The following is a 24,358-nucleotide window of genomic DNA, read 5'->3' as shown; positions in this document are numbered from 1 at the left end:
ATATACATATATATTTATTTAAACACCAGAAGAGTAGGGTCAGCCATAGTTTTAGCTTCCAGTACTTTATAACCTCTCACCTTGAGCTGGTCAAATTCCTCGGCCTTGGACACGATACTGAGTATGTCAGCTTCTGTTCGCTGAGAGTTGAAATGTTCGTTGAAGGTCTTCACATGGGGAAAGGAGGAATGAGAAACGTCAGTATTCAGTTGAGTACAGTTTGACGTATCTTTAGATGCGAAGATGCTAATTTCACTTAAAGAAACTGAGGAAACATTCATACATGTGGCAGAACTCCTCCCATTCATGATGCTCTTTCGAAGTAGTGACAAAATAAAGTTAACTGCTATTTTATTTCTTGTCTATGTCTTTTGGGTTGTTTGCGTGTTTTCTTGTTACAGCTAGAACACAAACGTTATAAAGTAAGTATAAGAATACAGGGTATTTATACAGTACATGGTAAACTGAAGTACTTTTCTTTTCACAAAACAAAAAAGGTATCTCAGGGGGGCCCATATGAAATGAGTCTAAAATTTGCAAAGAATTGAAGAATATCTGCAATGATAAAGCACTTTTCTAACCTCAGCAATACAAATTTCTGAATACGCTGGGCCTGCCATGATAGATTTATTTAGGAACACAGTAAGTAGACAGTAAGTAAATCCAGCTTGTATTGGAAATAAGCATTGCAGTATTGATCACGATATAAAAGCGAGTCAAGCTCCATTGTGCCGTGTGCGACGAAGCGCCGAGTCTACCTCTATGGTGTTGTATCGGATGTAGAAGTGGCTGGCGGTCCGGCCCAGATCGGTGGAGGCGAAGTAGCCGGTGCGTTCCTCAAAGCGGATCATCCTGGCTTTATCCAGCTTCCTGCCCGCCTCCACCACCAGCTCCTTCCTGTACATCTCCAAACCAGGATCCATCTGAAACAATTTTTAATGTTTGGTTTTTAGAGTTTGAAATTCTCCAGGAATTTTAGTTTAGTTTTTCAGGTTCAAAACTTTGTACACAGAAAACTACATATGTTTATAAAGAAGTTTTGAAACTTGAGATTTGCACGTGTGAAACTGAAGAATGCATATTTGCACTTGAGGTAGTAACTAACTGCAAAGTATTGACAACACAGTTAAAATCGTTTGAGCCGTGAGTTCTCTTGCAGCTTCACTTTGAAGGTTCTGGGAAAAAAGTTTGCACGTTTGTTATAATTTGTGTCGCTCATACACTTCCCCTATTCTAGATAAAACATTCTGAGGAGACCATTGCTCTGCTGTGACTTTGGAAAGACAAACCGGCTGAATAAAAGAAGTTTCGACCAACCTGATAAGCCTTGTGGTTGATGCCGTACGCCAGCGGGTTGGCCCTCATGCGAACATACAGGTAGGAGTAACTGAGCCACTTCACGGCCTCCTCCACATTGGTGACAGTCCCCAGAGCGACCTGAGACAGGAGAGAGAAGAAAGAGACACTCCATTACCGTTCCCATTTATAACACTGGTCTCTGCCGCCATCTGGTGGACACTTCCAAGAGGTTCAGCCACAAACTCGTTTTTATTTGCTCTGCTCAATAACAAAGCCACAAGAATTAAACACCATTAACCACAATGCAACTTTAACCATGTCTCAGCTCAGATAGACGAGATAACAAACTGTCTCTATGTGCAGGTTTCTTGTGACCGACCTTCCGATGTGGTTTAGGGCATACATAGATCCAGATAGATAGAGGACAAACAACCTCCTCAAACCTGCCTGTTGAGCAGGACAGAGACAGACACCAAGGACAAAACTATCACATTAAAAAAATGGGAGTCATTACGGTAATATGTATAAATGTGTGTGTGTTGCTGACACAGAGCTTGTTCTTATAAGGCAGGCCAGTACTGGGCTTCGTTTTTGGTAATGGTCTGCATTACTGTGTTGTTTTTTAAACATGATGGTCCAGCATGGACAGCTATGAAATATGTTAAAATTGTGATGAAAGGATGAAGTTTGTGCAGAGTGTCTATATTTGGATTGGCCAACTCTCGTGATCTGACAATGGCGATGCTTTCCACGCTAAAGACAAACTCCTTCCCACCAACCAACCAAGCCAACAACACTCTGCAGGAGGTAGTTATATCATTATCCAAGTCAACTTGGAAGAAAACTTCACAAGTCTGGAAACTAACCAGTTTGGAGACTACAATCAAGCACATAACAGAATATGGCAACTGCAGAAACACAGATAAAGCCCTTTCCTGGTTTTTACAAACTCCTTCATGATAGACCGAGAAACCTGGAATACTGTTCCATAGAACACATAGTTAGAACCAAACAGCATTAAAAACAAAGTGCAGCACAACTAAAACAAAAGCACAAAGGACATAATTTAATGCTGCACTTTTTTTCTTGCTTTAGCTTTAAGGCTACGCAGCCTTCTGTTTGAAGGGAGACGGGGTGAACAGTTCATGTGCTGGTTGGGTAAGGTCCTCCATAATGTAAGATGCTCTGCTCCTGCTGACATAAATGTCCTAATAATAACGTGAAAAAAAAATAAATCCTGCCCCGGTAGATTTTTGTGTTGGTGACGTTGACATCAGCTTCCTTTATGCAATAGATGTTGAGCCTCCACAGGGATGTTTACGGTATATCTTGGGTATTTTCTATTCATTAATCGCTGGTTTGTGCTTTAAAGATCACACAAACACACACTTATACCTATGCTACCAACTACAATCAATTGTTGTTGCACAAAGAATTGGGAGAGGAGTGGCTGTGTCAGGGTGCCAGAAACTGTAACCATTTACCAGGTACCATAGACTGTATTTAAAGTGGACGCCATGACTGCTCCTCAAAAGTGAAGCCAAAGCAATTGGAGCTCCCCCTGGTGGCTGGCTGCGGTATAGGTCATAAGCTCCACCTCCTCCATGCTCGTGGATAATAGACGGTTTAGGCTTCTGCGTCAATTTGATGACAGTGCAGAGCATATGCAGACCGTAACGGCGTAGCTGACATGGATCTCCCCAGAAATGTAACTACGTGCCGCGGCGACGCAGGCCACAAGAGCTGTGATTGGTCCACTTGGTAGTAGCGTATTTCCGCTTAAATATTTCCCGCTGCTTCTCCATCGCCGCAATTTTCGAACCGACTGTTTTGGGTCAATTAATACGGAACACATCGAGGAAAGGTTAAATGAAGAGGTTCGGAGATGTAGGACTTGTCTTCGGCGAAATTTTCAGTGAAAGTTTCAGTCGCCATTGTTGAAAGTGAAGCAGGAAGTAGAAACAAAAACGAACCCGACTGACAAAAAAGACTCTGCACCAATTAGTGTTTGGGTGACGTTGTTACAGAGCGAGCCCGACTGACGAGTGCACAAGTATAAATGGTTTGTACCGGCGTAGGCTACGGTGTAGGTTATGGCGTCTATGTCCCGTAGTACCTTAAATGAGCCTTAAGACTTGCGCCAAACTAAAACACTAAAGTACATATAATCAAATAATTGGATAAGGATAAATAAGGATGGTTTCTGTCATTTTAGAGAGTTAATATAATGCTGATGTACGTTCAAGTGTACGTTTTTCTAAGAAGTTTCGTTTTAGTTGCAGGATGTGACATTATGATGACTGTAGCCATGACAACCGCTCCGTGAAGAAGTCCCGTAGGAATGTGAGCGTAGGAAGGGCGTCATTCAAACATAATGAAAGGAAGTAAACATGTATGTTAATGCAAAGATTTGAGATGAGTTTACATCACACTAATATAAACCCAATAAAATAGAGCACACACACAAGTAGGTCATGGAGAAGGGCAGACAGTTCGTTACCCATATAAGTGTAATATTCAGGGACCTCATGTAATTAGGCTCCCCACAACATCATGACGGATGATGAAACTTGAAGAAACCTGCAATGTTTTGACACTGATGAGGCAAAAGTTTTCCACCCGAAAATACATTCAAACTTTCCCTGTGCACAACACTTTTTTTTATTCTTCAGGAAAAGGGGGGAAAAAAAGCAATGCCAGGATTTTGGAAGAATAAAGTGTTTAGAAAGGGTGAGACTTACCTCAGCGTTGAGGTTGTCGGCCAGGCTGTCCAGGAACTGACTCTCGATGGGATTCTGCTGGGTGAGCAGGGTGAGGTAGTGACTCAACTTGTCGTGGGTGGTGATGATGGTGCCCTCGCCGTACTTGTCAAACTGGGGGCGACCGGCGCGTCCGAAAATCTGCATGACGTCCAAGATGCCCAGGTCCACCAGGGTGCCGCGCTTGGCGTCGTAGATTTGAGTACCCTGTTACAGACACGAGAGACAGAAGTGACCTGGATGCTTATGTAGTGAAAAACGCATTTCAGTGAAGGAAAAGAAGCTCTTGTGATATTGTATTATGAAATTTGAACACAAAATTTAACACTGACACTGGCACAACAAACAGCTTTCTAAATATTACAAACTGAACACAAACATGCCTTCAAAAACTAATGCCATAGTAACTACTATACTGTGATGTGTTGCTGCACTGGCTGCATTTCTGTACTGTATCTCGACAACTTTATGAACTCAGACGTCATGTTAACTAAATATTTTCATTATTTTAACCTGGAAGCCAGCCAGACTTTCGCCGGCCACAAAATTTTTGCAAAGGAAAGTCGGTCTGGAATCTCTCCATTAGGAACTGATTGTGCTCCAGCAAAGATCTAGCTTTATGCAGTGATGCACTGATAAGCTGTAGGACTATCTAAAGTGTGCAGAGGTGCACGCGTCCCATAATGAAATCCAAATGGCATTTTAAGACAATCATATTCAGATAAGAACTGAATGTGGCTACACCGTACACCCCAATCCTTCCCAATTGGTGGTAATTATCTGTTGTTTACTCCTAGCGTTGACCTCATATGCATGACCTTGTTGTCTAGCTAGCTTTAGCCATACTAACATTGGCACTCTATATTACTACATAACGTCCATGCCAAAGAGTGTCCTAAGGCTCTTTAAAAAAGCCCAATAATTGTGATGCAGAAAAAAGAGGGACTGGCCCTGCAGAGGTGGGAGATGAAGGACAAGAAAGGAACACTGATAGCATTTATCAACTAGCGGCTGCAAGAAAGTAGCAGCAAGAAGAGGGAGTATTGTCGTTGGAGGAGGGAAACTGGCAAAATGTTTTTAAGTCTGTAGAAAAGGTAAAATGACAAACAGATTTGTCTGAGAGTGCCTTATACTGTATGGATAGCGGTTGTGCTTTGCAAAAACCCTGTCAAGCACATGTGTGTCTTTTCAATGATGGTAGAAACATCAGCAACAACACAGGTTTAAATTCCAGGAATCACTTCACGCTGCCACTACTCATCCACCGAGCAGAACGTCGCTTACATAATGTTTTCTCTGATTACATCCATTTCAGATGACGACAGAAAGACTGCTGTTACAGTCACAAATCGACTTACCCATCAGCTCCCAGACACATAAAACTGGTCAGGAATAAATAAGGGAATTGGAAAAGAGCCTGGCCAAGAGGCTGAATAGATAATGGCACCGGCAGCAATAAAAACTCATCAATACCCAAGCCTGGTCCTGCTGCCTCAAAAACTACTTCCTACAGTGGGATTAAAGCTTGCTAAAACACACAGTATCCAGCCATCTTAATCAATCACTCGGCTAATATTTAAACAATGAAAGTATATAACTGTGAGCTGTTGGATGAGAGAACAAAAATATGTAATGTCTTAAGTATTCAATTTAAATCTTGCATTTATGACGTTAATTTACAACACAATCTTGCAATAAATAAAATCGCCAAAAAGCAGTTGGAGCCTTTGGGGTCCTCGGGTCGCTGATGTGTCAGCCTGTTAATCCTGGCTTGCTCACAATATGTATGTGTGTACAGAAGTAAGAGGCAAAAAGCAAAACAAGTAATATGCCAGAAAGAAAGCTTGTAAAGACCTTGATGATAACTGCGTGGGCTGGCAGGTTCACTCCCCACGCCAGGGTGGCTGTACAGACCAGCACCTTGAGGTGGCCTTTGGAGAACATGCTCTCCATCAGGCTGCGGTCTGACCGCAGCATCCCGGCATGGTGGATTCCAAAACCTTCTGGGAACATCTCCTTCATCTGCTTGTTCCTGGACCGTTGGACCTGAAAGAAAGGGTCAGAGAAAGTCGTTTTAAAGAAGGGGAAGAAAAATGTCGGAGGGAATGTGAAGGAAAGAAACCAGGACTTGAGTTATTTTGTTGCCAAAGGCAGGAAGTGAGTTCAGATTTAATATAACAGCACAAAAACAAGGAGACTGGGAAAAATGATCCTAATCGTTGCTGATATCTCTCTACAAGAACAATAGCAAGAACAATCTGGAATAAAACACACACTTGTACAGGTACATGACAATGTGCAAGCAGCTCAGAAAAAATATTGTTGAATGAGCAGCACTCTGACACAGTCTTTACAAAAAATTTAACAGGTACTGCCAGGCTATTAAAGCAGACAGTAGTACACTACTCAAGTGTAAACTCGCTAAAGGTTCATCCGCAGCTCAGAGACCACACACACACCCACACACACACGCGGTCAGTCAAATTGAGATGTGTGCTGTGACTGACAGCAGGCCAGTGACCTGGCCGGGCTTGAGGGGAGTCCTCATCACAGGGCTTTATCTCCCTCTCTGGGCATCTAAATGGAGGTCAGCGCCCAGCAGGCCTCTGCACCACAAAGAGAAAACCCATTACTGCCGGCAGCTGTCTGCCTCACATACACACACACTCATACACACACACACTGACTGTTTGGGTTGCAATGAGTGTCTGGATTGGTATGCAAACCTTGTGGATAAAAGTGGGAGGCAAGAGACCTTTAGTACCAAACTATGCAGCAGGTCTGAGAGTCAGTTCCTGGACACGTCTGAAAACTACGTAAAATATCACAGACCTTTTTTTTCTACACAATATTTACACATAAAGACAATGAGGTTGTCACTTGAACTTTTGTGACAGTCCGGAAGGTGTTCCAACATTTGCCATCCTTGTTGGTTTTCCTAAACTTTATTGTCCAACTAACCCCAAACCATCTCACTTGGGTTTCGATAGGATGAGTGTGGTCAGGTCATGTGATGACTCCATCGCTCTGTTTCTTGGTCAAACAGTAGAGGCGTGTTTTGAGTCACACCTCCAGGTTAGCACACACCATTAAGCCTTTGAGGGGAGGGTCCTCTGTGGATCATCCCACGGATACTTGATGAGTTTGGGATCTAGTGAATTTGGAGGCCAGGTCAACACCTTGTGCTGTTCTTCATCCATGCATCCCGCTGAGAATGGCTGCTGCCATCATTGCTATGGGGTGGGTGTGCCTGGTCTGGTCTAGGTGGGTGCTACATGTCTAAGTAACATCCACACCAATGAATGCCAGGTCCAGAAGTTTCCCAGCAGAACACTGAATTGTCACAAGATGGTCAATGCTATTTACTTCTCCTGTCGGTGGTTTTAATGTTGTGGCTGATCGGTGTACAGTGATTAATTAGGGCTAAACTCCAAACTAAAAGTCCAGTTTCCAGTGGTCAAATGTCTACTCTGTATATTTCTTGCCAGAAGAAGTTCTCTTCCTCTTATTGGTCGACCTCAGTAGCAGTTTCTTGCAGCATGTGTCAGCGTCTTTAACTCTGGGGGAAATAAGTGATCTGGTGGGATCTAATCTGAGTCATTGTTAGTTGGTGAGGCTGGAAACTGATGAACTGATCCTCAGGTAAACCTCGGTTGTTCTCTTTTCTTTGTGTAGTCCTCATTGTGTAGTCTTGTGTAGTCAACAGTTGCCTTACCACCCAATAACACATCAGGGTCATAATGTTCTCTTTATGTTCTGTTACAGAGTTCTGGTTTTGAACAATGGCCAGAAAAGTGTTTTTGTACAACATTATGTTGTCACAGTAAAGCTGAACTTTAACCTTACTGTCAGCAAGATTCAACATACACTGGCCTCCTACATCTACAAAACAAGAGCCACACAGCTGCATTTGGACTTGTTGTAAAACTGGTTGCATTTAGGCATTTGAACAAAATGTACTTCTGTTATCTTTATCAGCATAAATACATTTTGCACTTCTGTATTTCCTCATTTTGACCAGTGCCAGCACTGCAGTCTTGTTGCTACAGATTTCTACTATTAGCCCGGGGAGGGGGTTGACAGAACCAGACGGAGAAGGAGCTGCAAGTGCTGATTCAAGGACATGATCGCTCACTGGTATCCCACCACTCGGCGAGGCAGAGCTTGATGAAATTCTGATTGAACCGCGCGGTCAGGAATGCCTTTTTGCTTGCACCATTCAAGGAAAAAAAAAAAAAAAAAAAAAACCACATCAAGGTGCTGCCTAAAAGTACCTTTATTTCACCCTGAATTGGTTCAGTTTGAATGAATGTTTTTCTGGAAGTATGACTGTATGACTCATTGCTTCTCCCTCCTCTCTGTGAATGCCCGCTTTTGTGTCTCGCTTTAAGCACGGACACATAAACACTTCTGCCGTTAGATGTGGTCAGAAAGGACAGAGAGCGCTCTGATTCATCGACGCATTCTGAAGCCTTTAATATTTCACTCTTGTAGAGTCTTTTATAAAAGCTCTCTTCTACTGATGGGAGAGGGTTTGTTATGCTGGCACACTTCCACTTATAAATCCATTCTTTGCGCTGTGATCCGTCCAGATGACAATCACATAAAAAGGATGTGATAGAACAAAAAGTAGCACCCTCTAAAGGCATCTGAAAACCAGGCCAAGCTCAGGCCTGGGTGAGAGTCCTCAGGGCCAGGTTGTGCTCTGCGCTGCTGAGATCCGTGCGAGCCGGGGAGGGGAGGTAATTGAAATGCTACGGCTGAGGCTCTGCTTTGAGGTGTCAGAGTGTGTTACAGCCGCGGCTCCAGCCTCTAATCTAAGGTGAGTTAGTGCTGATGTCTGCTGTGCCATGAGTGTATTTGAGATGGCAGTGACCTAAGCTCCTGATCAGGTCCCATTAGGCCCCGCTCCTCACTGCGGCTCCAGCTGCAGAGCTCGCTCGGTCCACAGACAGCCGGCTGCCAGCTCCGCTCTCCGTCTATCATGTTTGTGACTTTGTAGAGAGCATCGGATAACGCCAGAGCTGAAGTAAACCAGTCCAGGCGTTCAAAGCTTCTCTAAATGCATCTGGGCGGAAATTATTATTTATTTTTTTTAAGAGTTTTGACAATGCTATCGAGAATCCTTGATCGTTTCGCGATCTAGAACACACGACTGAAGCAAAGGCGTTTTTAGAAAGCAGCAGCGTATTCGCGCGGCACACCACCAGCTTCAAAGAGTTCAAAGAGTAAAATCGCACCAAAAAATGTGGCAAATGACTCCCGTGCACCGCGCTGAAGAGGGGAGAAGGCAGCCTCCGTAAAAGCACCACCGCCAACACCGACTCTCAGGAGCACATGAACAATTCATTTACTTTGCTAAATTGAGCCACAATGGCTAATTGCTGATTTCATTTAGTGGCCCTTGATGGTCATTATGCTCGGTGCTCAGAGCGTGGCTGTTGATGTTGGAGATAGAGACGGAGAGGGGGAGGATGAGTTTCTACTCAAACCTACTCCACTGCACTTTGCCATCATGATCGGCCTCTTTCTCCGAACGAGCCCGTCTATTTTAGTTCCTTCTACGGGGGGGCATCTGCTAGACATACCTGCAAAGCCACATTTTGCACATCTCTGAAAACTGTTCTCTGTTGCAGCTGTGTATTTCAGTTTTTGTGAGCTATTTGTAAGGAAATTCTAGTCAAGCCAAATGTTGCCAGCTTAAACAAGATGATGAGTGACAAACGGGTCGTTGAGTTATAAATCTGACTACACTACGGCTGCAAACAACCAAACAGACCTAATAAATAAGCATCTAACTGACTGATTCAATCATACCGATGTGCCAAAATATAATATTGATAAGCCCATGCACATCAGTTTTATCTGTACTGGTGTTCTTCTTTTCAGTTAGTAGACTAGTAGAATACATCTCTAGTACGGCGATTCTATAAAAAGCAAGGAAATTACAGATACACCAATCAGGCATAACATTATGACCACCTTCCTAATATTGTGTAGGTCCCCCTTGTGCCTCCAAAACAGTTGTGACTCATCAGAGCATACGTGTCAAACATATGGCCCGGGAGCCAAAACCGGCCCGCCAGGGGGTCTAATCTGGCCCGCGAGATGAATTTGCGAATTGCAAAAATTACATAGGAGACATTCATTTAAATTTTTCCAATAAAAGTAACTGCTATTCCTAGGGTTCACACAGATTTAGTAAGAGTTGTGGACATGACACTGAAACCTAGAACTAAACAGAAATTGCATTTCTTTTTCGTAAGAAATGTCCATTCACCCCTGCATCAGAGAATGGACATGGGCCTTCTGGTGGTTTCTGGCATCAAAATGTTGTTAGTGAGGGGCCTTTGAGGGGAGAGGCCTTTGAGGGGAGGGGCCTCTGTTTATCATCCCACAGATACTTGATCAGTTTGGGATCTAGTGAATTTGAAGGCCAGGTCAACACCTTGTGCTGTTCTTCATGTTTTTTTAGTTGTTCCTAAAGCGTTTTTGTGTGTGCGCGTCTGTATCAGGCTGCATCCTGCTGGGGTTGGCTGCTGCCATCAAGGAGTGTCATTGCTATGGGGTGGGGGTGCCTGGTCTGGTCTAGGTGGTTGCTCAATGTCTAAGTAACATCCACACCAATGAATGCCAGGTCCAAAAGTTTCCCAGCAGAACACTGAATTGTCGCAAGATGGTTTTCAATGTCAGTGGTCATAATGTTGTGGCAGATCAGTGTACAGAATAAAAACAAGGACAAAATGTCATCAAAACATCTCTATAAAACTGCAGGAATATCTTTGCTGAAAAAAAAGAAACGCTGTCCAAGATGCTCCTCTTTTGAAATTCTTCCAGAGGACATCTAAACTGCGACAAAGATGCAAATGAGCCTCGGCAAAGACGCATACATAATGCGGCCGCATCCAGAGATCCCGTTTCTGCAATTTTAAAGTTTAACACGGCTGTAGTAAAGGAAGTAAGAATGTCAACTGGATTTGTTTGCTGATGTTTGCCGTTGTTTGAGTTGACAGAAGAAAAGGCTGGAGTGTGTTACCAGTCCTTTGTTCTTGGACGTGGTGGGTGGCACAGCCGAACAGTTAACACTCCAGTCAGCTGTTTTAACGCTGATGAAGAAGCAATTAAAGAGGAAAATGGACTTGCTATGCAGTACCACGATAACATGCAAGGCTGCTCCCTGAGGCTATGAGACTGCAGATGAGCTGTAGCGGAATAGCCAGACTGGAGGGAGAAGTACTTCACACTCCGCACAGTTTTCTCCACGTCGGCCCGCCGTTCTACAAAGCTGCCCTTCTATTTGAGGCAGCTGTTTTTTTTTTTTTTTGTGGCACGCGTTGTTTGTCACTCCGCCGTGTCACTCCCATTTCCATCAGCCTTTGAGGTGCAGCTCGTTGTTGATTAGTGCATTTGGGGAGCCGGTACAGCAGCGCGGTGACAGGCTGTCACAGATCTGACACAGCGAAAAGGACCAGCAGTGGACCGGACTCGTAAAAATAGCACCAAATGAAAGAAAACAGAGACATTAATGAGATAAGTCTGGTGCTGCTGTGGAGTCCCCGGAGGCTTTCGCACTCGGAGGCATCAGTGTCCCTGCATCAGGGTATCAAACAAAATGACATGAAAGCTGCACAAAAATGAGTTTAAAGGGAAAGATGTCCTTTCAAGAAAAGTCAAGTATTTGTTCTGTCTATCTCCAGCTTTGCATCATCACCAAATTAACAATCCTTTTTTTATTTTAAGGAGACTGAATCCCTACTTCAGCAGACACATCTTTGAATTCTTGAAGCTGCGGGAGGGTGTGAGAGGTGCTCGCAGCCCTCAATAAACCGTGACAGGTCCGTAAAATGATTTGTGTCATTTGCCCAAGGGACCACAAGGTGTCTCTTGTCCTCCACAGTAAATCCACCCTTTTTTCTCTGGCAACAGCCGCATGGTTTCATGGCTGAGAACCGGAGGGGGGGAGAAAAGGACAAAAAGAAGAGAAGGATGAAGAGGGGAGAGACTGGATTTAGGGGAAACTGGAAATCAGATAGGGTTTTGAATATAATACCTCCAGGTAGGAGCTTCGGTCAGATGGTTTCCTGCACACAGTGTGCATCACTTTAAGTCTGAGATTTAAACCATTTGCAGCCTCAAATCCGTATTTAATAATGTGATTAATATCTATAAGTTACGGCTGTTTTAATATGTCTTTAATGCTGCAAAGGGTTCAAAGAATCACTCCTGAAAGATTTTATTTTATTACATATTTCAGTCATTTCCACTCAACATTAGCTGAATGCATTTATCCAAGGGCTGCTGATGTTCTCCATTACTCTCTCACTGTTAGCAAAGCCAAACTTTGACTGATATATCGTGTCAGTAATCGTTGGGTGACATGAAACAGTGTCGTTCATGCGCGGCCTGCTGTACAAGTAAGTACAATAATATAATTCCACAAGTCAGACCCAGTTAGTTAAGAGCAGCTGTGATGTCAGCTCTGAGAGTTTAAACTTCAGATGAGCCAAAAGAATTCAAGCTTCAATCGTCTATATTTTGGAGCCTATCCCAGCTGTCATCGGGCGAGAGGCGGGGTACACCCAGGACAGGTCTCCAGTCTATCTCAGGGCTAACAATAAGAGAAAGACAACCAGTCACACTCACACCTACGGCCAATTTAGAATCACCAGTTAACCTAACCAGCATGTCTTTGGACGGTGGGAGGAAGCTGGGGTACCCGGAGAGAACCCACGCAGACACAGGGAGAACATGCAAACTCCACACAGAAAGGCCCCAGTCGGCCCATGGATTTCAAACCTGGAACCTTCTTCTTCTCTGTGAGGCATCAGTGCTAACCACCGCTCCACTGTGCTGCCCTTCGTATGCAAATCAACATCGATATCATTTAGGGTGCAGTAGAAAGCTACTGAGTCTAACTGATTTCCGTTTTTTTTGTGTGTGCATCTGGACGTGGGAACTTGGAAATGTGAAACAAATTTCGGGAACAAGCTGCAAAGTCTCATTCACTCACTGAAAGCACACAATTTAAGTTATTATTTATGTATTACTTATCTCCGATGGACGTTTTAGAGGCCTGCACAAAGCTCAGATTATAACTTGAAGCCTGGAAGCGTTCATACCTCAGCGCTAACCACCACACCTCTACAATTTGTTATAAGGTCTAAAAGTTTTGCCTAAACTTGGCAAAAAAGAAAAGACCCAGGAGGACCAGCAGCTCACTGCATATGTTTAAATAAAATTAAGAAATGCAGGCATTAACAGCAAGGATCAATTCTTAGATCAACCAGAATGACCAGACACAACGTAGTTAATCCCTGAAATACTATTAGGGAGTCTCGGTATAGAGAGTTTGACACGGCAGGACTACATTTAGATTCAGGATCAGATTCAGAAAACTTTATTTCTCGCCGGGGGGCAATTTAAAGTGAGCAGCATGACGTGCAAGTACAAGACACATTTAAGGAACAAAAAATAGAACATTAATAAAACTATGCCATAAATGTATTAACTATCCAAACTGTCCATGGAGGATTTAAACATGACTGTATGAGTAAAGTGTCTAAAGTGCAAATGTAAACCGGAAATACAGGGATTCTGTATTAAATGTTAATGCAGAGGAAGTATGGGTAATAAATAAAAAAAAAAATGAAAAAAAAAAAGGTGTTTGGGGGGAAAAATAAATAAATAAATAAATTTTAAATCAATTTACAGAAGAATATGCACAGGAAGAAGCCTTGAAAATATGTATTCTCTATAGGTGAGTCCAAATTCAACAGGGTTCTGATGGTTCAACTTGGATCTTAAAGTGTACAGAGGGATTCTGGATGCAAACGGAAAGAAACTGAAGCCAGCTGATGCGACAGACGTGGCTCTTTTCAGTGGCATAATGATCCAAAGCAGCAGAAAACCAGCTAGTCTTAACTGAAATCGCATAGATTCTGTAAAATGTCCATTTCGAGAGAGTTTTCATGTCGAAATTGTCCTTTTTTTTTAACTCGAGAGCACCTTATAATCAACTCTCCAAGAACTGTATTTAGCAGAAATTGGCTCTAGTGGGTGTATTCAGATATCTAAGCTTGATTGACAGCCTCTCTAACCCTGGAGATAAAGCCAATTGAATAACACGGACAGGAGGGAGAAAAACAGAGCGAGTTTTAAAGCTGGATAAATAAACGCTAAATTATATGACTGACCTTAAAAGGGCTTTATTTCACTGCATATGCATATTGGAGATTAAAAAACACCTATAAATATTAATGCGGGGCAATTTCCAGAGTGCAAATAAGCAGTGCATTATCTCTGTGTGGGCTTAGAGTAGAGTCAGCCCGATGCCCCCTTCCTCTGCCAGAGCAGGCCGGACTGACAAACACTCAAAGATGAACTAATGGAGTGGATAATACTGATTATGTTGGGACACAGGCAGCAGAGCTAGGAGTGAATTAATTCACAGTTAGTGCATACACAACAAGATTCCTCCGTGTACATGAAGTGTAGGGACAGTTGCACGATTGCTTTTAAAGTACTGTTTCAAACACTAACCAGGCCGCACCATTTCTAGTCCCCCCCCTCGCCCGCACGCCTCCCCCGACGTAATCTCTTGTCTCTATTTCCAGTTTTCCGAAAGCATGAAAAGTGATCTGATTTGTATACATACCCCATTTAAATAGAGAGAAGATTAGAGGCGCATCAATCTTGGCTCAGCCCGGGGGAACAGGAAAAGGTTACTAAATTTATCACTCTGCCTTCTGTTGCCGGAGATTTAAATATGGGAGTCGGAGTCTGACTGACCGTCCTCTGAGGGAGAATGTAGCCCCACCTCTGCGTGCTCTCCCAGCACAGAGACCATTAATTACACGGGACGCACAAACTCGCTATCGGGGGTTCTGCTTTCACACCTGCGCACACATGCACTGCAGGATCAAAACTATATTTAAAGCAGCAGTGATAATGAGGTGTAGGTATTTAGTGTCTAAAACAAACTTTAAACATGCAGAAAATGTGAATTTGCTAACTTTCCTGTCTGTGGTTGCAAATCATTTTCCTAATGTATTGTACAAAAGGTCTTCGTGGTTTCCAATACAATGTTAATCCCATGGCGGCTCGTCTCATCGGAAATATGTTTTTGCATGTCTTAAACGACGTTGTGCTTGTGTTGTGTTTTTCCTATTGCTCCCCAAAGCTGCCCCCCCCCCCCCCCCCCCCAAACACACACCTGCGCTCACCTGCTCTGTACCATAGGCTGAATAAATATCTTTATACTGTCTATGCTCTGTACTGAATTTAACCTTACGGAGAAAACGGCACGGACAACGTACGGGACTCACGTAGCGTGTGAAGCTATTAAAAATGGACGTTAATGCCACTGTTTCAAATTCAGTATTTGTGCTTTTGATTTTTTAGACCAGAGGTGCCCGCACTTTTTTGGCTTGCAGGATATTTTTACAGTCAAAAGTCAAAGTGATTTTACCTACATGTGTGTGTATATATATACCTACCCTAAGTCATATTAATTGTTGCTACAGAAAAATTGATGCACTGCACTTTTAGAAAAATGTGGCTGTCCTTTTAAGAAAGGCAGTAGTCTGGAGTCGTTGATTTTGTGAATGGCTGGAAGATGAAAATTCGTCTTGGTATTCGTTCTGGAGTTGCGACAGACTAACATCTAAAACATGTTTTCAAATTCACGCGATCTAACCGCACTACCTTTGTGATCTACCGGTCAATCGCAATGTTTTAAACCATTTAAAATTATTTTAAGAGAGTTGGCCAAAAGCTGGAGGAAGACTCCAGATGTAACGTGAACTAGCTTAACTTCATACGAGCTAGCTAGCACAGTTAAATTAGTTAATAGTTTACATACATCATGTTTAGTATTCGACAGCTGGGATAGGCTCCAGCAGACCCCTGCGACCCTTAACAGGAATAAGCGGGTAGAGAAGATGAATGAATGAATGAATGTTTAGTATTCATGTATATATATATACGTCACAGGCTGCTGCCAATTGTTGTTACGTCCAATATTAGCGTCATTACAGTAATTTAATGACGAACTGACAAAAAAAAAAAGCATGCTCTTGTTCCATGTGCCGTCGCTTCGTTCCATATTGTGTGTGGAACATTTTGGTGTATTTCTAAAATGCCTTCAGAGGTAAAAGAAACATGGACCCACACATCCTAGGAGCATAGGACTAGTGACTCAGTCTTCTTGTGAGCGTCTCCGGCCTGGAGCTGTGTGTTTCTGATCTGCGGAGCTGCATTACTGCTCATCTGTGGTCCTTGTCTCATCAGCCTGCCCAGTCTTCATGGCCTGCAGTTATCCACTCCTACCTGAATGCATAATTCTCCAACCTGCCTATGATGCCTCTTGTATTCAATCACTATAGCAGCCAATTCACCTGTTATAGAACTACTACTGTCACTGACAGCTATAGGCTCCTGTGCTCTGGTTTATATTCATCTTCAATCTTTCATGTAACACGCATCATCAGCTACATCTTGTACTTTTGCGTGTATCACAATTAGATTCTACATGTATGATTTAGTCAGATGTATGCTCATGTCATTCCTCCTTGCTGCTCTCTTCTTTCTCTTTTTCTGTCTCTACCCGGAAAGGTTCTGCTCAAAGTTTCTCCCTGTTAAAAGGGCTGAGTTCTGTAAAGCCTCTAGAGACGATTTGTATTGTATAAACTGCATTAGCTGGCAAGCTAATCAAGGCAACACTAGCGGGCTACGCTAACCTGTCACCATAGATTCCCAACATTGCAAATCAACATTTCAGCACGCCTCTAACTACACAGTTAAGTTTATTCTAGACATGGAGTGAAGCATCTCCTAGTTACAAGCCATACCTTAAGAGGAGTAGGCTACAGTCCAGTAAAGGATACACCGATCAGGCATAACATTATGACCAGGGGAAGTGACTAACATTGACCATCTTGTGACAATCCAATGTTCTGCTGGGAAACTTTTGGACCTGGCATTCATTGGTGTGGATGTAGCACCCACCAAGACCAGACCAGACACCCCCACCCCATAGCCAGAAGCCATCCCCAGCAGGATGCAGCCTGGCACAGACATACACATGTCCATTCTCTGATGAGTTACAATTGTTCTGGAGGCACAAGGGAGACCTACACAAAGGTGGTCGTAAAAACTATATTAAAATAAACTGATATCACTCCAGGTATCTGCTGTCTGAATGGAAGTGCGATCATTTGAACAGCACAAGTCTTCGGCATTGTTGCTTTTTGAAATAAAGGTACACACTTCTTTCTTTTGCCATTTTTTTTTTTTGTTGTTTTTACAAATTATTTTCTGGGGGATAAAGTACCAGCAAAAAAACATTATAAAAATATTTTTTTTTTTCCCATCTAGGTAGTCTTGCAGCCAGCATTACATTTCTTTTGATGTGCTGATACACTGTTTTGCCTCAGCTCTTGAACTTGGAAAATGCTGAAATGATTAATCTAAAAATACCTCATCACACGCTCTGACAGTGCTAACCCCGTCGTTTTTAATCTTTTGCGTACATGCGCGTGGTGAAAGGCTACAATGACGACTTGTCCTGTCAAATCTTCTGACGGAATAAGGAATTCACTTGCAGCGGCTTCTCAGATGAGTGTAGGAGATTCTTGCAAAATGCTGTAAAAACGCTAACATAGATCTCATCTTCTGAAAGAAGATAACGCCTCGCAAACTGCTAATAATCAGAATAACAGCCCTACCCGAACAACAAAAGAAAACGCCTCAGTTGGAGCAGACTGGCACGATCTGTCCTGATTTGGCACAATCCGAAGAAATTAACGATCAGATTGCGAGGGAATAGCAAAATATTTAGTCTTTGTTTCCATGTAAACACTTGATCTGATTGTTTGTTCCTGGTTAGAATAAATACATTCTTTCTGCCCATGTTTGCCAGAGAGACACAACTGTACCAGACAGAACAGCAGCAAAAGAGAAAGTTGTTCAAAAAAAGAGTTTGAAAAGGATTAACAAAGCCAGAAGCAATGCGGGCTCCGCTGCTGAAAGGCATGTTTCCATCTCGGTCATCTCTTTCTATTGAATTCACTGGTGTCAATAAAGTCAGCAGCAAAGAAAACAAACTCTTCTGTTGTATTCACAGACAGATTCAGCGCTCCACAACAGACAGAAACATCTTGCACACGTCTTTTGAGGGCATGTAGATTATTGTATTTGGTTAAGTTGGAATCTCTGATCAGAATGACTTCAGTTAGAGTGAAATATTTTTATATATATATATATTTTTTTTTACCTGTTTCTCACACTGGCCATAGTCTGCACTCTGGTCTGGTTGGAAGAAACATATTTCTCCATGGTTCTTTGCCATCTCGATTAGCCCCATAGCTGTCCTCACGGTGGCGTTACGAGCGTGCACAAACACCATCACCTTAGACACAAAGACACAGGGTGGAACAAAAGTTAATAACATCAACACATACGTCTATAGCAGGAGTGTCAAACTCATTTTAGTTCAGAGACCACATACAGACCAATACGATCTCAAGTGGGCCGGACCATAGACTGTATAAAGATGGGACGGCAGAACTACTCCTCAAAAGTGAAGCCAAAGCAAGTAGAGCTCCCCCTGGTGGCTGGCTGCAGTATAGGTCATAAGCCCCACCCCCTCCATGTTAGTGGGTGGGACTTGTGCCAAACTAAAACACTAACATACGTGTCTATTTTAAGTAGTTAATATAATATTGATACATGTTCAAGTTTCAATTGTATTTTAGTGCAACGAAGAACAAGTAAATTATGAACTATCCCTTAGCAAAACATTTTATGAACAACTTGAAATTTCTTTAAAAGAATAAGTGCAATTTCGCCACATTTAGTTCAGTGTCGTGTTACAACTTTTACTAAAACTTAGTGTCTTCAGGTAATATGTAATTTTTTGCACCAGATGGACCCTCTGGTGGGATGGTTTTGGCCCTCGGGCCATATGTTTGACACCCCTGATCTATAGGAAGGTAGTTCAGATTATGGACACACCTATGGAAATCATATCAATTGGTTTTAATTAGTCCAGTGTTTCCCATACCCCGCCAGGGTCTAATTTGCTCCGCCATGTTCCCATAACGGATTGGAAATATTTCCGCACCTTTCAAACAACGTTGTGTTTGCGTTGTTTTTCCTATTGCTCGTCTGAAAACACCTTTCCCTCCCTCTCATGTAGCTAATGGACGATGGAGATTTACAATTATTTAAAGAAAAGTGGTCAAAACCCAGAGGAAAAGAATCCAGACGTAATGTGAATTAGCTTAACTTTATAAGAGCTAGCTAGCAAAGTTGGACTGAAAGTCAACTGTATACCATATATTAGTTTTATTCGCTGATACTTTATTTAATCTTACGTACATTTGTCCATAGAAAGCAACGTCTCAACAGCTTATGTTTAGTTTTCTTGTACATAAACTGAACAGGCTGCTGCTAATGGTTGCTAAATCCAATATCTGCATTATTACGGCAGTCTGTGCTTTGTCTTTATGCAACATTTTTGCCTTCCAGGTCAAGATAAATTTATTGAAATGTATGCACACTTTTCAAGTCTGTCTTAAAACAATACCCAGGTGCTTTAATGAACACTAAAACATTTATTCTAGTTTATTCCTGATAGTGGACAGATGACTTACATCATGCTTCCAATGACGACAAAGGGACATACATTTGCATACTGTGCATACAATATGTGTTTCTGTTATTTATTTATGTGCACTAGAAAATACTGGCAGCAGTTGCTTTTAAGTGGTGCATCTAGAAACAACAGAAGGCCTACTTTAAAATTCTTTAATTTACCTAATTCAGTGAAAGACTGTAATTGTAACTGTCTGAGGACTGATATATATTGTCATGTGTGCAGGCACATGCAGCAGCCAGCTGTGCGTACGCTCAAAACACACAGGGATGAGACCGCCGCAGCAAATGTTATTTATCGAAGGTGTTTTATCAGCACCACTGAGCTGTGTGGAAATGTTGCCGGCAGTAACAGCCGGCTTCTCACCTTATTAAACTTCTCTCTGGCAGCACGTTCCCACCAGGAGGACGGTGGGAAAATCATAAAGAAAATTTCATCCATCACGACCTCCCAGATGAAATTAATATATGTCACAGCCACTTCTTGACAATTTAATATTGAGGCGAGGAAGAGGCCTTCCCTGCCGAGGCGCGGACTCAGCGGCTCAACCTACAAGCCGCAGCGGAGCGTTATTTTGTTCCAAGACACAAACTTAAAAAAAGTTGTCAGTCGAGCAAAATCAAACTGGCTTGCAAGTTCTCAAGGGCAACATATTAAGTGTGTCTCTACGGGAGAGAATAGGCAAGAGAGAATGGGGACAAAAAGCAAGAAAAATGGTTTGTGTGTGTGTTTGTGTGTGGACTTGCAGTAAAACGATGCGGAGAGGATAACAACAGCGCTTCAATAGGGAACTCAACTCCTGTAGCAGATGGGAGCTAAACGGTAAAGTCTGAATTCACAACTCTCGCATTCCCAATAGGCATCGTGAGGCTGTAGAGTGGAAGCAGAATGAGTTGGAGGGCGGTGGTGGGTAGATGGGAGAAGGAAGCAGAAGGAACCGAAGGGTAACACTGGGGGAGATAAGGACTTCAGAGACTAGATAGCAGATGTTCAATCCAAAAAAGTTCACAAAAAAAAACCATATTGAGTTTCCGTTCTTGAAAAAGTTCAGAGAAATATTTTCTTGGAAAACAGGAGCTGTATTAAAGATGTATTCTGTTGATTGCACCATCGCTATCGTTCTACTCCAACCAATGCACAGTCTTGGATTCAGTCAATTCTAAAGTGTGACGGTATGAGGAGGGGTTTGGGATAAGAGCGTTGAAATAATCAAAGTACATCACCTGAAAGCTGCTAGTAAGGTACGACGCTGGATTGCATACATTTCAGGGTTTATTCTAAATAGGACAGCTCGGGAAAGGGGACCTCTTGGAGAAGACATAAGTTGAAGAGCTTCCGGAAATTAATATGGATGAATATGGAGTAATCAATGAGGTCTTCACTAGACACTTGTAACTGAGACGTAGAGACTTGAAGGCAAACGATGGGAGAACATCGAAGGGATGCTTAATTTTGGGAAAAGTAGGGGAGTTAATTTTGAAATTATACATTAAGATGGAATATATACAAGAAGGAGGAAAAAGAGGTAAATATTGTGTGAATTTGGGGTAAGTGGATGGACTGTGACTATGAAAAACCCAAGAAACGCTAAAGACAGGCAACTGGACATGTAGAGTTTCTTGAAGACGTTTCATCCAAGTAGCTTCTTCAGTTCTAAAGGACTGGTTGGGAGTTGGCGTTTAAATAGGCACATCTGTGGGTGTTACCCAAATTGTGGACGCTGTTGTCTTAGGACACGCCTTTGAGGACAACAAGGTCCACATTTTAGCCGGAGAAGACAGATGATTTGAAAGAGGAGTAAAGGAACAGGGGAGGTAGACTGAGATGTAATTTGCCACCAATCTACAATACAGTCTTAACACTAATAACACAAACCTTTCTCACTACCATGTGTGTTTTAAATGTTTTTGGCATAAGTGGTGGATTCTTATTAAATTCAGACATACAGACAGAAACCCCTTACCTGATGTCCTGCTTTAACCTGCTCAAGAACTTTGTTGTAACAAACTTCTTCCGTGTCGTGCATCTGCTGGATCTGAACAGGACACAAAATCACAGTGAACAATTAACATCGTCAACTGTTAAATAACCTCAAATCTATCTTTGGCTTTACTGCGCTGAAGTTTATTTTCACCAACTCCCACTGACGTGTAAGTGTAAAATCAGACAGTTATACAACAGGCTGATGTAGCAGATTTTCATCATCTTTCATATATCGTATGCATGTATCACCTTGAGGAACAAAGCTACCTCTTCAAGCAGACATTACCTAACCCTTTGGTTTGTAAATTGCTCCTTTACCTTGTTGGTGGATTTGATGCCAACGAAGGTCTGTCCAAGGGGTACCGGTCTGAAGCGACTGTCAAAGAAAAAGAGGCCGATGTAGGGATTGACATGCAGGAAGGCGGCAACATCCAGGTAGTTGGGCAGGGTTGCTGAAAGTCCCAGGATCCGGATCATGCTCTGGGTGGACTCCACCTAAGCCGAAGATAACAACACATTTTTTTTATGCATGCATTTATGGAGGAAAAAGAGGTAAGTGGCTACGTTGTGCAATCTGTTCCCACTCTTAACTTGCAGATCAGAGCCAGAAAATGCCATGTGTGCTTTGGGATTTGAGATTCAAGTCGTGTTTGTTGTCACTTCCACAATATGTTAAGAAAAACTTACAGAGGTGTGAAATACTGTTTCTCCTAGTCCCAATGTGCTACAAATATGCTGAGAAGAGACACACAATAACTACTGTAACTGCAACTACTGCTGCACTACTCTGTCAATCACCACTACAACACACACTGTATTGCCAAAGGTATTTACTCATCTGCCTTTACACACATATGAATTTAGGTGACATCCCATTCTTAATCCATAGGGTTTAATGTGACGTCGGCCAATTCTTTGCAGCTATAACAGCTTCAACTCTTCTGGGAAGGCTTTCCACAGGGTTTAGGAGTGTGATTATGGGAATTTTTGACCACTGATGTTGGATGAGAAGGCCTGGCTCGCAGTCTTCGCTCTAACTCATCCCAAAGGTGTTCTATCGGGTTGAGGTCAGGACTTTGTGCAGGTCAGTCAAGTTCTTCCACACCGAACTCCCTCATCCATGTCTTTATGGGTCTTGCTTTGTGCACTGTTGCGCAGTCATGTTGGAACAGGAAGGGGCCGTCCTCAAACTGTTCCCACAAAGTTTGGAGGACGGAATTGTCCAAAATCTCCAAAACAGGTGGCATCCTATCACAGCGCCACACTGGAATTCACTGAGCTCCTGAGAGCGACACGTTCGTTCACAAATATCTGTAGAACCAGTCTGCATACCGAGTTGCTTCATTTTACACACCTGGGGCCATGGAAGCGATTGGAACACCTGAATTCAATTATTTCAATGGGTGAGTGCATACTGCATACTTTTGGCAATATAGTGTAGTACAACACAGAATGCAAAGAGATCATCTAAACAGAATGGATGCAGAATACAGAAGCTACACAGGATAGCTAACTGTGGCTACACGATTTAACTAGAGTGCATATCATTATTGATGTATATACAGAATGAGTGTTATTTTTGCTAGAATGGGTACTAAAGCCAGTGCTAAAGGGTTCACAATCGCCACAGATGCAAAATATCTATAAATAGGTAAATTATATAAATATGTTTCTAAAAAAACTGTACAGAAAATTGTGCAATATTCGTCGTGCAAGTGTCTATCTCGGCTGAAAGTGGCTTGTGCAATGGATATGGGTTGTATGGTTGTAGGGAGAGCGGGGAGGAAGCTGTTTCTTGTGTGGTGAGAGAATCTGAGAAGACTTAATGGAGTGCGCCCAGATTACAAGGTCCACTACACACCAACGTTAAGGATATCCTGATTTACACTTGTGTACTAGACATGTCCGCACTGTTAACTGAAGAATAACGCACAGATAATAGAAGAACGTCAACACTTTAGTCGAAATAAAATTCCTCAAGGAATTGGCGCTATATGGGCCACAAGAAATCTTTGCAGGAGGTGTTTTTAAGTAATACACGAGCAATGACAATCATTAAAATAGGGAGATATACCTCAATGTACATGAATGACTGAAAAATAAACTCTGCACACTATTTAAATAAAGTTAAATTGAACTGGATAAAAAAATAAATAAATAAAAGGATTAAAGTCTGTCAGCAAAACCAAAGTTAAGAATTTTTAGGGGATTTCAGGGTAAAGAAAAGTATTAAATTGAGAAAACACAGGCACGTGATCGAAACAAAGAAGGTAGCATCAGGGTCTGCGTCCTTCCTGTGACAAAATAAATGATCACGCCCACTGCCTTTAATGTCTTTGAGACTCGAAGAAAGCGCAGCATGCGGTGTATCAATGTGGGCGAGAGGAGAAAAGAATTACGGGGGGGTGTTGGGGGAGAGAGAGTGGGCTGCCCTATCTGTGAGCCTCCTGCTGGAAGTGACAAGAAAGATTGGTAAGGCCTTTAATGTGATGCAGCACCTGTCAAACCACCCCATCAAGATAAGACCTAACCAATCCCTACCGGCGGACAAGGTCTAGACGGCATATCCACAGCAACGCTACTGATCCTCCACGCTGCAGATGAGCACTATATTCAACATGCAAATAGTCGGTCTACGTTACTTTGTACTTCACGGAAATAT

At 42.5% G+C, this 24,358-nt stretch overlaps 1 protein-coding gene across 2 annotated transcripts in view; it reads right to left on the bottom strand.

The window, feature by feature from the left end:
* The window catches only part of ascc3 (activating signal cointegrator 1 complex subunit 3), a 131,612-nt gene that overhangs the window by 30,438 nt on the left and 76,816 nt on the right, over positions 1 to 24,358 (bottom strand). For both annotated transcript variants that reach the window (XM_084557524.1, XM_084557523.1), the window contains 8 exons: positions 22,015 to 22,191; positions 21,677 to 21,748; positions 18,331 to 18,465; positions 5,913 to 6,104; positions 4,041 to 4,265; positions 1,318 to 1,437; positions 759 to 923; positions 81 to 167 (listed from right to left, as the gene is read on the bottom strand). In XM_084557524.1, the coding sequence (XP_084413650.1) occupies positions 81 to 167; positions 759 to 923; positions 1,318 to 1,437; positions 4,041 to 4,265; positions 5,913 to 6,104; positions 18,331 to 18,465; positions 21,677 to 21,748; positions 22,015 to 22,191 (1,173 nt within the window). The remainder of the gene's footprint in view (positions 1 to 80; positions 168 to 758; positions 924 to 1,317; positions 1,438 to 4,040; positions 4,266 to 5,912; positions 6,105 to 18,330; positions 18,466 to 21,676; positions 21,749 to 22,014; positions 22,192 to 24,358) is intronic.

Source organism: Chelon labrosus (genome assembly GCF_963514085.1).
Source record: "Chelon labrosus genome assembly, chromosome: 12".
Classification (NCBI taxonomy): domain Eukaryota; kingdom Metazoa; phylum Chordata; class Actinopteri; order Mugiliformes; family Mugilidae; genus Chelon; species Chelon labrosus.
Note: the sequence above shows the minus strand (reverse complement) of the source record. Positions and strands in the feature narration are given on the sequence as shown.